Source organism: Drosophila serrata, unplaced genomic scaffold (genome assembly GCF_035046125.1).
Source record: "Drosophila serrata isolate PLE 108 unplaced genomic scaffold, ASM3504612v1 contig_359, whole genome shotgun sequence".
NCBI classification, from domain to species: Eukaryota; Metazoa; Arthropoda; class Insecta; order Diptera; family Drosophilidae; genus Drosophila; species Drosophila serrata.
In genome coordinates this window covers 1,966,748-1,983,376 of record NW_028257257.1, presented here as the reverse complement: position 1 = coordinate 1,983,376, position 16,629 = coordinate 1,966,748, and the positions used below count along the sequence as shown (strand labels likewise).

Here is a 16,629-nt window from a genome sequence, read left to right as displayed (position 1 = left end):
TTCGATTTCTTTAATTGTGCTAAACTCCCGCTAGAGGTCCTCTTTCCACCTGCCGCCATCTTTTGCCCAAATAGCAGGTGGCACTGTACAGCACTAATCATTAATGAGAAACAATCGATAATTTTGAAAATCTTAAATATATACAAAAATATATAATTTCAATTTTTAAATTTATTTGGATATTTAAATTTAGATTTCTGTAAATCTAATTTTTGTAATTATTTAATAAACATGAAATAACAATTAGCATTTAACAATTAACAATGAAATATCAATCGTACTCCTTTGTTAATCAAATTCTAATTTACTTATGATGCTTATAAAAATGTAATATTATTTTTAAACTGGTTTGTTTTACAAATAATATTTATCTATTGCTTTAAGCTTTTTTAACAATTCAATAAATCCAATTGGAGGTTACAAACCATCGCCACCTGATTTCCCAAAACTATCGTATCTCACTCGATTATTTAAATCGATATCTTAAGAAATCGAGTACTAATCGCTTACGGCTCTCCGTATCGAGTAGTCGATAGTAGTGTCTCCTGAAATCGAGTATTATTATTATTTATCATTTCTGTGTGCAAAAGTGAAAAAATAACAAAACAAACGTGCAATAAACGGTGAAAAACGCAAAGCGCAATTCGCGGACGAAATACGGCGACAAAGGCAGCTTGCGATAAACGCGGGCAACGTAACAAAAACGTGAAAAGAAAAACGCCAGCAGCAGCTACGACGAAGATGAGCGAAGAAGAAGAAGGACGGCAGCAGCAGAAGCAGAAGCAATAATAGAAGAGAGTGCAACGGAATAACGGGGAGCATAAAAAAAACGCGAAAACGAAAATAAGAATAAGAAATTGCTGCGAAGTGAGTGTGCACAACTGTAAAATCTCCCCCATCTCTGTTGCTCCCCCCGCACGCCCGCCCGCGTGCACATTCGTGTGCCTCAGTGTGTGTGTGTGCGTATAAGAATTCTGCTGCCTCTCTGCGGCTGTGTGCCTGCGTGTGAGTTCGTGTGTGTTGGTGAGTGTGAAAAACAAAAGCCAAAAAATCGGAGCAAAGAATATATAGAAATCAAGGAAATGCAATATAGAAACGGCCGCCTCTGCCGCCGCCGCCGCAACCGCTGCTGTTGCTGCTGCTGCGTGCTGTAATCCCAATTGGAGGGGAGCCCGTGTGTGTGTTTGCGACTGTGTGTGTGCGTGTGAAAAAGAGGTCAAAGGCGCAACAAAAGTTTTTCACTTCATGCGGTAACCACACAAAAAAAAAGTTCAAAATAAAAAATAAAAAACAACGTCGCAGTTCTGCGTTAAAACAATAAACCTGCCCGAGTGTGCGTGCGCGTGTGCAGGTGTGTGTGTGTTTGTGTCGGTGTATAAGAGCGAGCAAACAACAACAGAAAGGAAAGAAAAAAAAAACAATCAGTTGTTAAAATAATTTCGGATTTAATCACACAACTGCCGCCGACTCAAAATCAAAATCTGGTTTTATCAGGCGACGCAAAAAACGCGAAAGGCAAACGGCAACCAACAACAGCAACAAAAAAAAAAGCGCCAAAAAATTAAATTCTTCTATACGAGATTTTAATCAAGAAGCGAGAGCGAGGGAGCAACATTCAGAGAGAGCAGCAGCAGCAGCCGCAGCTCAAAATCCAATTGGAGTTTGCCGCGCGCGATAGAGAGAACGTGAAAGAGTGAGAGAGCAAAGGAATTTTTGTTGTAAGTAAACCCTTTCCCTGTCCCTTTCCCACCCTCCGCCCATTCGTTTTGTTTTTGCCGCCTCTTTGCTTTGCACGCAATTCTGCCAATGTTTTTCCCCCTTGTCCCCCCCATTTCTTTCGTTATTTTCTTTGAAACTGTTGCGATAAATAAACAAACATCGGAAATTATTCAAAAATTCCAAAAAGTCAAGCTGATAAGCGATTCCCAGGAGCAGAAGAGAGTTGCCGATAAAAGAAAGAAGGAGAGTAGTGAGAAATGCAGGGACGTAAGCTGAATTTTGGTAAAGGGGGTTTAGAGGCACTTTAAAATATGAAATTTTACAACGAAAGGAGTTATAAACAAGCTATTTTAAGCTCACGTAAATTCTTTACTTAAAGCAATAAAAAATAATGACCCATAGATTATTTCGGATCAGGCAAGAATATTTAGTTGACAATTATAAGCCCGCACGTTCCATCTAAATATATTTAATATCACTCTTCAATTGACAAAATAAATAAAACATTATAATTTCTTCACTGATAATATCTCACAGAAACCATTTTAACTAATTATCAAATTTCATTATCGATTCGTGGGAATATTTCCGCTCTGGCACAACCCTCCCCCAAAAGATTGTACCCCACACTCCCCAGTTAAAATAAAATTATTAATACCTACCTTTGTTTAGTTTTTGAGGCGTGCTCCGCCTTTTTATGGCTACAATTGCCGGCAGTGTGAGCCGCATTCCAAATCCCCACCAGATTCTACCATCATTTTTCACCTGCTGCATTACCTTTAAGCCATAATGGGCCTTACACTTCCGATATCAGGTGGGGAATTACTCATCGAATAGAGTGGAGGTTGCCAGAGAGATGGCTGCGATGCGTGACTGGGCGAGACTCATTTGAATGTGAATTAAGGAGCCCATTTGGGTAATTGACAAAGAATACAAACCTGCCTGTAAAAGGAGAGAATTATTGGAACTAAAGCTTAAAGTAAGCTTCATAAATTAAGGAGCAAATAAAGGAGATATAAAGAATATAAAGATAGTATCATATGGGATATATTTTATCTAATAATTTGTCACGTACAAGTTTTTAAAGTGAAAAATCTTAATATATATATATTCCAAACCTTATCAAGCAAATTATTTACTAAATAATATTTTCACACTCAATATAAAGTAAGGTAAAGATTCCCATATCTAAGATGTGTCAGCATTTAGCTAGAATTAACACGTCCACAACAATATACAAATAACTTAGTGTATTTGTTGCTTATAACCAACATTTTAGGTCTACCGCTAGGTGTTCCAAGAAAGTCTCGAGCAAATAATTGAATTGATAAATTGTAATAGAACCGGAATCAGATTCCCCAGTCTGGGGGGAAAATTATGCGTTGTAAACAGCTGAGAAATTGAGGCTACAACCTAAACGAAATAACCTTAATCGATTTAATTGAGCTATTCTTTCTATTATTTTTTTTTTATCGATGACAAAGAAATCAATAAGGTTAACTTGGCTAATGGTTGAGATATAATGAGCATGAATTAGGGGTTGTGGGAATTGGAGGTGTGTGAGAACTTGGGAAAACATTCATTTTATGGTTGGAATTTTTTGCCTTTCATTTGTGTAAAGAAATTCCCAATATTTTCAAAAATTTTTCTTTGGTTTATTAAATTATTCAATGGGGAATTAATGAACAAAAGCTTAGGTCTTATCAAATCATACACAATCGCCAAAAATACTTAAAAATGCTAAACCATAAAGTTCTAAAAATATTGCTAGCATTTTATCAATGACTTAATAAGCGTAAACTTTCGCACTTTTAAATTAAAACAAATAATACCAAAGAGATATGTTTCTTTGGATGAGATATATTTAAATATTCCTATACATTTCCATAAACCTTCTTAGGTTCTGTCAAAACGTCTTTAAAATTTGTTTCTTATTGTTCATTTTTGTATTTTACAGTAACCTAACTACAATTTCTCTTACTGTATGTACATATTCTTCATATTTGATAAGAACTATAACCCATCCGGCAACCCATATTTCATATGTCTTTGCTAAAGATAAAGACCGATTTCTGATTTGTGTTTTTAAAGTTGCGTGTTAGATTGCTTAGCCTGATGTTTTAGCAATCTTTGCCCACCTCATTTATTTTTTGGGGTCTTTTTGTCAACGCATCATCGTACGAGTATCTTGTATCTCGTATCTCATGATCATCATCTTTGTGAGCGATCAGCGTTTCAAACTGTTCGAAAAGTTGTCGCCAAGCTGCTGAACTGGTTTATGGTTTTAAGTCTAGCAACCAAGCCCAAGTCGATGATTCGAATATTTGGAGCATAATCCGCACTGCGACTCTTTAATATTTCTTATGAGCGCTTGGCCAAAAGTTGTTTTAGATTGTTAAACAAAAAAAAAAATGCCCTTCACGTGTAAGCGAAAAAAAGAAAACAAAAACAAGCCTGAAAGCTTCAACTTTGCACTGCCGCGGAACCGGAATAAATTAATGCAAGGCAAAAACAAAACAAAACAAAAAAAAAAAGATTATTTCGTTTGCTACGCAATTCCCGGCATTTGCATAATGCAGCTGCAGGTGGCAAAAAAAAAGCGCCCCAAGAAATTCCCCTACTCAAGAACCTATTGACTGAACCCCAAATACAAATAGAACCCCAGGAAACACTTGCAGAAAAAAAGCGTACTTTTTTAGGAGCTATAAAACATTAATCTTTTGAAATATAAATTCCCCAAAAAATGTCTTTTACAATAAGGTTAATTTTTAAAGGTTTAATTTCAAATTGACAAGGAAAATTCTTAAATACAGATGTCTTTAAATAATTGAGTTTAAAGGCTAGTCTCAGTTTAGTTAATATATAGCATTTGATCCTTAATTTGTTTAAATTTACTAAAACCCTTATTTGTATGGCCCAAACCTGAAATAAAAAAGTAACATACTATATAAAACCCTTAAAAAATTATTAAAACACTTATAAAAGGTTACCATTATCATACCATAGCATAAAATATTGCTTTAAACAAGCTTAATATTTATTCTTTAAACTGGAAACCCCCTCAAAAACCTTTAGAAATATAGCAACAAATAAAATAATAACAATGGAAACAAAGAGAACATATTACATTATATATAAAATATGACAAATGACCCTTAGTTAGCCAAGTATTTTCTTTGTGTGCATTGACTGAACCCAGAGAGTTTCAGTTTCAAAGAACCATAAAAACTTGTTGTTTGCCCTGGTCCGTCGTCGCTATATTTTTTCCCGCCCTTTTTGAACAGTCGGCAAGATAGATATATATCGCATATATGTACGTACACATGTTCGTACATATGACACTCGTTATGCAATGGCATTGAAAGCGCAAAAAAAATAAAAGAGACCGGGACAAGCGACCGGGCAAACATTACTACGCATGGCGTATCTAGATCCGAACCCAAATCGGAATCGCAATGGGGAAAGGGAACTGGGAATGGTACTGGGAATCCGAATGCGAATGCGAATGCGAATTCTCCGACTCGGACAGGCGATGGCGACTGTTTTGTATCTGTATCTGGCTTATCAGCAGCAAGCCGCTCGCTCGCTCAACTGACAAATTGATAAAACAAGAAGGCAACAAACACACACACAAATGGGGAAGGTAACCTGGGATGGCTGGCCTCCCCGCTGACAAAACATTTCCATGGCTCTTCTGCTGCGACAGATAATGGGTTTGGGGGATATGTAAAGGTGTGCACGAGACAGGGGAGCGGAAATGCCTTGAGATGGGCGGCCAGGGAGCTTATGGCAACAGATTGGCGACTTCATTTTGTCAAGGGAATGAGGAGAAATGAGTGAGAAAATACCTACGTTTGTGACATATTCAGGGGTTTTCCAGGTATTTTCTTTTTAAAGAAATGGGGGAAGACTTTGATGGAAAGCTAAGCTATTACTTCTCCTGAGATACTTTTATCAGACAGCTTCTCAACATTTAGTGCTAGTTTACAGTCCCCTTTCTTTATATCAATTACTAGTATTTGGCGGTTTTTAAAATCTCTTAATAAAGAGCAAGAGATATCCGAGACATTTCTCACAATTTTTAATGAAGAAAACCTTTTCCATATACTTACATGCTTGAAATCCTACAAATTTTCCTATATATTTATGTTCGGTTCTAAAGAAAATATTTAACTAGCTTCCGTGCAAATATTTTATAAAATAAACATAAATAATTTCCCGCCTAGTAACTAATAATTATAAATATATAGCAACAAAGAAAAGTCTCAACAACTCGCTAATTAAATTAGAAAGTCACGGTTATGGATTTTCCAAGCTCCACTATTTTCTTTTCACATAAAAAAAAAAAAAACCTCCAAGCAAAAGCAAAACGAACACCCCAAATATCCTTACAACTCAGCATATTTACAAAATATTAATATTATTATTTTCTATATTTAAACAGCTTCCTCCTGCAGACACCACACATCCTCCACAATGGCCAATCCGCGCAAGTTCAGTGAAAAGATTGCCCTGCAAAAGCAGAAGCAGGCGGAGGGCACGGCGGAATTTGAGCGGATCATGAAGGAAGTATATGCCACAAAGCGAGACGAACCACCGGCTAACCAGAAAATCCTAGAGTGCCTGGGCGGGGGTCAGGAGGTGAGCCAAGCCTCACCAGGAGCCGGTAATGGCTCAGGCAGCGGCGGTGGTGGTGGCAGTGGATCCGGCAGTGGAGCCAGTGGTGGTGGTGCCTCGCCAGATGGTTTGGCAGGCGGCGGTGGTGGTTCCCCAACCGCCTATCGTGAGTCCCGGGGACGCAGCGTGGGCGTGGGACCCATGAGGAGACCTTCGGAGCGTAAACAGGATCGCTCGCCATACGGCAGCAGCAGCACGCAGCAGACTCTGGACAATGGCCAACCCAATCCGCATCTTCTCGGCCCGCCCACAGCGGACAGCTTGTGGCGTCGCTCCAGCTCGGACTCAGCGCTCCACCAGAGCGCGGCGGAGGCGGGCTTCAATACGGACTACTACCAGCAGCAACAGCAGCAGCATCAACAGCCGGTCCAGCAACGATCTCACTCGCCGCACCATGCGATAGGCAGGAGCTTTAGTCCGCAGGCGCAGCGCAGGAAGTCGCCGCTGCTTCAACCGCATCAGCTGCAATTGCAACAGCTCCAGCAGCAGCAGCAACAGATGCAACAGCAGCATCAGCTGCATCAGCAACTCCAGATGCAACAGCAGCAGCAGCACCAACAACAGCAGCAGTTGCAACAACACCAGCAGCAACAGCAACAACAACAGCAGCAGCACACAACGCCATACAATAACGCCAAATTCCCAAACTCGCTGTTCCGGCCGTTGCAGGATCAGGCCAGTTATGCCAATACCGGCTCCCTGCCCGATCTCACAGCGTTGCAGAACTATGCACCACAGCAGCAACAGCAACCTCAACAACAACAGCAACAACAGCAGTTGCAGCAAACTCTATCGCCCGTCATGTCACCGCACAATCACCATCGCGAAAGGGATCAATCACCCAGTCCCTTCAGTCCGGCGGGGGGAGGAGGAGCCGGTCCCGGGTCACCTTATCATCAGCAGCAGCACTCGCCCACCAGCAACACACAGCAGCAGCAGCAGCAGCAACCCAGCAGTTCGCCGCACCTGTCCTTTACCAATTTGGCCACCACGCAGGCGGCGGGCTCCACGTTTAACCCGCTGCCAACACTGGGACCGCACAATGCCACCGATTACCGCCAGCCACCGAATCCGCCTAGTCCGCGCTCCTCCCCCGGCCTGCTTAGCAGTGTCTCGGCCACGGATCTGCACTCGAGTGCTCCGGCCAGTCCTATACGACAGCAGCAGCAGCACCAACAGCAACAAGCACAACAACAGCAGCAGCAGCAGCAACAGGCACAGCAGCAGCAGCAACAGACGCACCAATTCGATGCCTCCTACAACAGTCTGAATACCTCGTTTCACAATCAGTTTGAGATCTTCTCGCTGGGCGATAGCAATTCCTCGCCGGAGCAGCAGGGCTTTGCCAATACCTTTGTGGCCCTGGACTTTGACGAGCTGAGCGGTGGTGATGGTGGTGGCAACGGTGGCTCTGGCAGCAATGGAGGTGGCCTGACCAACGGTTATAACAACAAGCAACAGGATCTGCTGGACTTTGGCGAACTGAGCGGCAGTCCAGAGGCGAGTGGGAACAACAATAATATGCGACGTGGTCAAGTGAGCAACTTGAACAACAACGGGCTGAGCAACGGTGTGGTGGGATCGACGCACAACGGAAGCACAAATCTAAATGGAGCGGGGAACAATAATAGTAGTAGTAGTGGTGGCGCCGGGGCCTCCTCGGGTGGAGATCCTCTGGGTATCACATCATCGCCTGTTCCCTCACCCTTAGGATGTCCCAGCTCACCGCTGCCCATACCCATGTCGGCACAGGGATCACCGCAACAGCAACATCACCACCACCAGCAGCACCACCATCATCACCATCAACAGCAGCAGCAGCAACAGCAACAACAGCAACAGCAGCTTCATCAGCAGCAACAGTTATCGCTATCACTGCACCATTCTCCGCATCATTCGCCGATGCATTCGCCGCATCATGGGAATTCACCGCTTTCGAGCAGCTCGCCAGTGAGTCACAATGCCTGCTCCAACTCCAACAATGTGGTGATGAACCACCATCAGCAGCAGCAGCAACTCCACCATCATCATCAAGGATCCTCGCAGAGTCACACGCCGACCACAGCGAATATACCTTCGATTATCTTTAGTGATTACTCCTCCAATGCGGACTTTTCGCGTGAAATCTTCGATAATTTGGACCTGGATCTGGGCCAAATGGATGTGGCCGGCCTGCAGATGCTCTCCGATCAGAATCCCATCATGATTGCTGATCCCAATATCGAGGACAGTTTTCGACGCGACCTCAACTGATACTATGAGGAGGCTGTTGCGGCCATTGAGAGCGGAGTGCTGCTGGAGGATACCTACCAGGAGCTGCTAGGATCGGATGACCAAACGGCAACAGTTGAGGTGGCTACAGCGGCAGCAACAGTGGAAGCAACAGCGGCAGCAGCAACAGTTAGCGACAAGGACAAAAAGGAGCTGGAGGTGGTGGAGTTGCTGGTGTCCGGAGTAATGGATGACTTGGTGGACTCCAGTGACCTAGACGAGGAGGTGCGCAACTTCTTCTTTTAGGTGGCAAAGCCTCATTGTTATTGTTTCCCCTAACTGTTGAGATTTCCATTTTAAGTTAGCCGGAAGCCAAGCGGTTTTATTTTGCGACCTTATATCCGATTCAGCTTAATGTCCAGAAATTAAAATCGAAAGCTAAGTTCACTTCCGCAATATCATGCTGAAAATGAAAGTTAAAACACAGGCCCCGTATATTGTTATCTCGTTATCGTCCGTGCTTTCGTAGCTCTTACAAAAAATACAAAAAAAAAAGCCAAGAAAAAATCGAAAAAAACCAATTGTTAACCCCCTAAGTGTACTTGAGTGTCTTTTTACACCCTCTTTCCTCCTTTAAAAAAAAAAAGAAACACAAATCCCTAAAGCACCCCCTGAACGAAAGCGAAAACCTTTATACAGCGAGTCTCAGATTTTACTTAACTACGCACATAAGTCACCATACAATTTTACACATATTTAAGATCTAATTTCTGTATATAAAAAACAAAATAACAAAATATCTAAAGGGGAAAAAGAGAGAGCGACAGAAAGGATTGAAACCAAAAAGTGTCTTAGACCAACGACCAAAATTATATTCTCTATAAATAAATAAAAACCCGAGGAAAGCTGGGTAGAGAACATGAAATAGAGAATCGCCATTGAGCCATAGGATCCCTGGGAAATATGCCATCTATTCTAGGTCACAGAACCCAATTTTCGGTTCATTTTTTTGTTATTTTCTTTAATTTCGATCCCGAAAAATATAGCTAGCTAAATATTAAAACAAGTCCCACTTTACCTTACCTTACCTACTTCTAAATATACATATATAATCCCAATGTGCCGTCGAAGCAATTACTAGTGTTTAAGATAAGCCGATATCGAAACCGATCCCCTCAGTGTAAAGTGCTGTAAAGTCTTCAGAGTTCCCTTCAGGAGAACCCACATACATTTCGAATACAAACAAAAAAGCGATAGATAGTTGATGTACAGATTCGAGACACTACACCCTTATTCTTCTTCATAAATGCAGTATCACAAATTAAACGAGTATATAACCATATATAGCTAAATATATATATATATATACTGATATATATAGTGGATAGTCCAGGCACAAGTGCAGCTCTACTGCTGCTCCGACAAATTTTACGAAACAAAAATCAAAATCGAACTCAAAAGCAAAACAAGAAAACCTAATGGAATTTTTCTACAAAATCTTTAACAAAATAGTAGATAGGATTTTTTCCAAACAATTCGAAATCGAACTCCTTTTCCGATCACCTAACTATCGAACCACACTATAAATACCCCCAAAAGAACCTACTTAAATCCTTTTTTTATTATTTTCAAAATCTTTTTTAATCAAATAAAAGTAAGAGAGTCAAATCAAACAAAGCTTTATGGCCAGCAACCAACAATAAAGAGAATGGATATATAGCTAGGATAAGGCAATCCTGAACCTGAACCCGAACCCTTTATATAATACTTACTGTTTATAAATAATACACAACCACACACAAATTATTGAGTCTAAATCTACTTAATAAATGTAACAAAAAATGGGAAAACTAAAGAAACAAAAACTTAAATTAAAAAAAAAAAATGCTTCTAAAGTGCAAAGTGAAAATAATGTTTTATTTAATTCGAGTACCACAACTTATACATATATACAATTAAAATACTAGTAACGAAGCATGTTTTTTGCTAATAAAGCCTCCAGCCCCATTACTCCCCCCTCCCAACAAAAAAGATTTCCTTTTTTAATTATCGATGTAACTCTAGTTATAAACTAAACTTAAAGTAAGAGACGAGGTAAAAACAACGCGAAAACTTTACACGCGACAAAATAGCGACACAAAAAATATATAAAAGCGACGAAAAAAAATATATAAATAAAATATAAATGTAATTTAAAGATGTAATTTATGTGGGAAACGCGCAAAATATATATATATACATATATACATAGATCGATAACATTTGTCTCTGCTGTTTTGTGTTAAAATCTACACGTAAATAAAACAAATAAAAACAAAATCTTGAAGAATTATAATAATACTAGATAAGTGAGAGAGAAATGCTAATTATAAATTATACTATTATTATTATATACGATATATGAAGTAAGTAATTGTGTATGTAATATATAATTACATTTATATATATAAAAAAACAGATACCGGTTCATCACCAACAGCAACAAAAACCGCGAGAGGAATAAATAAAACCCGAGGAGAATAAGCCATAAGATTATATTCAATGTAATAACACAGTTATTTGTTTCAAATAAATCTTAAATTTGATTTTAAAGTCCAGAAAAAAGCATGGCATTTTAATTTGGATTATTAATAACTTAAAAGAAACTAAATGTATCTAATATGCATGAGCTACTTAGCTATGTTTTTATATGAAAGATATGTTAATTAATTAATGAATAATGCTGTATAATATTTTTGTGGGATTTGCATATGTTTGCTTATAGACCATATGTTAATTGTTATTTTATTTTTTTAAGATTTGTATAGAAGCATTCTTATGATTGCATTTTCCTCAGTGCACCAACAATCACCTGTTGTTCCAAAATTCCATTTACGTGGGCGACTGCATTTCTAGGTTGTGCGAATAATTGCACGTAAAATTATGTAAATTTATAAAAAAAAAAGAAAAGAAAAATAGTAATCAAAAGCACATTTGTTAATTGCTCGCCGACTTGACACTCTCTCTCTCCCTGTGTGGAGGTGGTTGTGTGTGAGTGCGAGTAGTTTCTGTCTTTGTTAATAAGCGCGACGTAGTTTGTGTTTTGTATTTTGTGCTAATTTTAGTAGTCAAAGTTCAATGCGGAATATTGAATAACTGGAGGAAGGTAGCCAGTATTGCTGTTCGATACTCCTCTTTCGAATTCTACTCCTATTCCACACAGCTTGGTACATATTTGCACATGTGCCGCTCAATAGGGAGCTGGAGGGGGAGTTGGTTAGTAAACAATTAATAATAATAAAATATTCACATAAATGCCTAAGACGTCAGTTGGGTTTAATAAATACAGCAAGCAGGGAAATAAAACAAACGATTCGTAATTCCAAAATCAAGTTTTCGGTTCTTTATAGCCCAGAAAGTGCTAAAGTGCGGGAGAGTGATATGATGGCGTAAAAGATTTAAAAACCAATAAAGTTCACAGGGAAAAATAACTGAAAATAGTTTTTAAATTGTTTTCTGTTAAGTATAAATTAAAATATTATAAATTTATAATTTTATCTATTTAAGAAATTGCAAACTTTACCCTATTTAGAACCCAATTTAGCTAGGGGAGAAATTTAAGTACTTCAACATCGTTTTAAAAATAGATATATAATATAAATTATAATACATATCACAGGTTTTTGTTATAAATAGTCGAAATGATCTGATTTTTATACACAGTTTATAGTATAAGTTTTAAAAGCTAAAAAATCAATATTACTTTTAAAAGACTAACGAATCCATAAGATATTTCGTATATAACATTACCGATTTTATAGTATCCGAACCAGAAAGATTATATTTTTTCTCTCTGCTGAGAGAGTTTCGATCGATCCCCAAAGAGAGAGTTCGCGTGGGAGCGCTGGCTCGATTATCAGCTAACGGTAAAGGGCAAGCCCCACACGTAGCCAGGCAAAAAAACAATAACAAAAGCAGCAAATATACAGTCAAGCCTCTTTCCTAAAAGTCCCAAATATATATATTATACAGCGGAAACTTAACATTTTAATTGAAATGTTTTCGCGTGCTTTTATTGCTGTTTATGTTTACTTTTCGCACTCTTGTGTTTAATTGTTAATGTTAACAGAGGTCGAGGCGGTGTTACCAAACATCTTTTGGGGGGTTCGACTGTACTGTACCGAAGCGAGATACCTGGGCGGAATTGTTGTTGTTTATTATTATTATTTTCTTTTTTTTTGTGTGTGTGTTCATGTTATACCTTAATTAAGTGTTAAAATGGCATGAAATTAAATCTAAGAGAGTGTGAGTGCGCTCGCTGGTGTGTGTGTGAGTTTGTTTTGCGAGTTAGCTGGAACAGCGATGACGCTGTGACGATAACGTCATTATCGTTATCAGCCCCCACAAAGCCACTCAAAAGGCGCAAATGTTATCAGTAACAACAACATGGCAGATTCCCGATTCCCTCAATACATATAACCAGAATCGGCCGACATTATTCCGAAGTCTCAGCGATATGCTGCTCCAGCTCCCTGCATCCTTCACTCCTCCTCCATCCGCTCCACTCCCCAGAGGGTGGACTCATTGCCTTTGGGACATTGCCATTCCATTATTGGATGGATTTCTACATAGCTATTGCCTTTGCCAGCTGGCGTTCATCACCGAACCTCCACAGATGGGGTCAATAATATAATATCGATCTTAAATCTGCATTAATAAAACATCCTAAGCTAAAGTTGGACACCGAAATTATAAATAGGAACTAGAAAAATCATCCTATGTTGTACTTTTCTTATAAACATATTTAAGGATAACCTTACAGGGAATCATAGGTTTAATCAAAAGCTTGTAACGCCCTGAAAGAGGCATTTCCGTCTGTTAGAAAAATAATAATAATTAATACATTTTTTAATTTATTTCTATAATCATACTAATTTTCCGATTGCAATTGTATAAGCTATATGTTTGTATATATAGTTTTTGCAACGCAGGCCAGTTGAATGCACCCCAAGTTGCTTATATGGCACACAATTGATAAGAACGCCAGAGATTCTCGGATTCCGATTGTAATTGTGTGTTGCGGGCTTGTTGTGCGTGTGTGTGTGCGGTAGGAGTAATCATAATAGCAAATAATTAGTATTGATTACAGCCCTCCGCCTTTGATTGGACACTATGCAAAGCAGAAAGTTGGGTTAAATGTCCTATAGGTTTCCAATAAAATCCTTAAAAATCTTTGAAAACCGATGAATAGTTTTAAGGATATGTCAAAAATATTTGAATAAATTTACTTTACAAATAGTCTAAAATTAATATTAATAATTAAATTCCTTAAACTTCTTTATCAACAAAAACATATTTATCTTATCCTTTATCCTTTCCCTTAAAATATATGATATTTTTGTTGCATAGTCAAGTGGTATGGGGCGGGGCACGTGCCTTTTAGCCCCATACATTTAGGAGTACATTGTCCCTATACACACACACACGCACACACATCTATATGGTACATATCTCCGCACGATGGGGTCTGCGTGTGATAGCAGCCGCTAAAAATAGTCCACAGCATTGACGTTATAGGGAGAGATTGGATTGAATTGTATTGGCACATGTATTTATGCTTCGATGCATTCCAAGGGCACTGGCTCTGTCGTCGATAAAGGGTCCACACATCACAAACAGTGGGATGCAGCCGGTGAATTTGGGTCACCAAACAATATTTGCACCACTGTGCCCAACTTTGATTGCAACAATAAACAAGCGCAGCGGCAGCGGCAACAGTAAAAAGAAGCTAAATCAAGAACGGCAAATAAGAAAAACTAATAGAAAATATGCATTGTAACGAAACGTAAACAGGCGATAGTGCAAAGAGTTTATAAACAATTTTATTTGCTCTCTTTTCCTCTCTCTCTCTCAGCCCGGTAATCAGTTGTAGGAATACTACTGCAGGCAATTTTTAATTCAAAAATAAAGCTCTACTGATCAGATTGTAATCTTGAATAAAAAAAAGGTGTATTGGGTAAGAAAATATTTAATATATCTTTATAAAAAAGTCCTTGTCATATGTTAAGTAACAATACGTTTTTTTATCATTTATTTCCCTTTCCCTAAAGTAAAGGATTTTACCAGCTGATAATTTAAGGCTATACAAAATTAACTTTTAAACTAACAAACTTTATCAAAACCCCTTTATGGTACATATCACAAAGAAAATTTTTAAAGAAAGTTCATTATAAACTTCTAAAAACAACAACCTTTTAAGAGTCCCTAAAAAGCTATTCTCTATTTTAAAAAAACCCTTAGAAAACTATACAAATTTCAAACCCCCCTGAGAATCTACTTGCTCATGCGCAATATCCGGATAAAGATAAGAACCCAAAGATATGTACCTTATGTGAGAGAGGAAGCGATTTCAAGGCTGCGTCACACATCGGAAATAGACATCAGCCACGATTTTGGCGGGCATAAATATGCTATTTGCTCTTTCAGTTACCACAATTACTCCAACAGGCTGATCAAATATTGATAGACTTGAGGACCCTGCCATGTGAGCTCACTACGTCACGGCTGACGACGTTTCCCGTTCCCGGTGGGGGAGTTATTTCGGAGGGGAAGAACCTCCCCAGCAAAAGATATCACCTAAGCCTCCGTGATGTAGCAATGATAAGGTATGCGGCGTGGCCACAAAGCCCAGACATTGTTGATGGTGCTGGGAACTTTCCTTTCCCATCGATAACAAGATAACAAATAAATCGTATTAATTATTATATTTATGAATCAAGAACATATACGACTCACTCACCTGAGGCGTCGCATTGCAGTAGAAGTCAAAACTGGTTCTCAAACTGTTGAGCTTTTGTCGGTGGCGCGCAAAAAAAAGCTCAGACAAGGCGAGTGACTTTCAAACTGCAGAACTTGTTGAAATTTACAAATTCACAGGTAACTGGTTTCTTTAACTTTCATATAACTTTTTTTTAAAGATTATTCAAAACCTTCAAAATAATATAAATTAATGTGTTTCAAATGGAATTCAGCTGAAAATGCCTTCATGTTATAACTAGTAAAAATATAAGTTTTAAAGCTTGACCATGCAATAAATGATTGTTCGAGTTACCTTTATAACTTCTACTGCTTTTATTAATCTACTCTTCATTTCGGGCATGATAATTTCAGATCCTATTAGTACGCAGATAATCCTCCTCCTCATCGCCTTCGGCATCCTCGACAACGCTATAGGAACTCTTGCCCACGCCATCCTTGGCCAGATGCGTCTCGAAGAACTCCTCGACGGTGTCTGTATTCCATTTGGTGATAGACAGCGTCTCCTGAACCTTACCGCTGGCATCCAACAACTTGACCACGGGATCTAAGCCCCTCACATATTTAATCTGCAGATTGGGAAACTTGGCGGGCCGGCCGCTTTGAATGAAAGCCTGAATCTGTGGATAGGCACGGAATTTGCAGGTGCACACCTCCAAAATGGCCTTGGCATAAGTTCGCTGGGCCGCCGGCTGCTGATCCAAGGTACAGCATTGTTTGCAATGGGGTCTATATATAGAAAAGTTTCACAGAATCATGTATAATAGTTATAAACAGTATTATTAAACCCACTTGATTGTTTCCAATCCAAAATCATCCAATTTGTCACAACTGGAGCACATTAACTGTGCTTTTATGAAACCCAATTCCCGGCAGTCGGCGGCCGTCAATTCTGCATGGATTTGCTGGCACTACGTAAATGTGATATGGAAAATATATACGGTGTACATCTTTTAGATCCTTATTAACTCACGGTTACGGCCAGCACAAGAAATACCACAAATCTCAGCATCTTTGGGGCTAAATTCTAATTAAATTTATTACGTCCACGTCGTTGTTTACAATTTTTCTTAATTAGTGATGGCCGATTGTGCTTCCCTAAATGCATAGAGACTGCTATCGACTGTTATCGATACTATCAACACGAGCGTGTCACGCTTGAATGAAAGCAACTCCTACCAATTTGATAAACCAATGAAACAAACTCAGTTAACTACAAAAATTGCT

At 39.0% G+C, this 16,629-nt stretch overlaps 2 protein-coding genes across 2 annotated transcripts; one reads left to right on the top strand and one right to left on the bottom strand.

The window, feature by feature from the left end:
* The first annotated feature begins 499 nt into the window (after positions 1-499).
* On the top strand, positions 500-10,049 carry Crtc (CREB-regulated transcription coactivator). The gene is made up of 2 exons (XM_020953965.2): positions 500-1,718; positions 6,164-10,049. Exon 2 carries the CDS (start codon positions 6,196-6,198, stop codon positions 8,647-8,649), a length of 2,454 nt encoding a protein of 817 aa, XP_020809624.2. The 5' UTR covers positions 500-1,718; positions 6,164-6,195; the 3' UTR covers positions 8,650-10,049.
* A 5,644-nt stretch (positions 10,050-15,693) lies between these two features.
* Positions 15,694-16,572, bottom strand: LOC110185204 (selenoprotein F). Its single transcript, XM_020953931.2, has 3 exons — positions 16,376-16,572; positions 16,195-16,313; positions 15,694-16,131 (listed from the first exon to the last, which is right to left on the bottom strand). The coding sequence occupies exons 1-3, from the start codon at positions 16,412-16,414 to the stop codon at positions 15,753-15,755; spliced, it is 537 nt and encodes a 178-aa protein (XP_020809590.1). The 5' UTR covers positions 16,415-16,572; the 3' UTR covers positions 15,694-15,752.
* Positions 16,573-16,629: the final 57 nt, after the last annotated feature.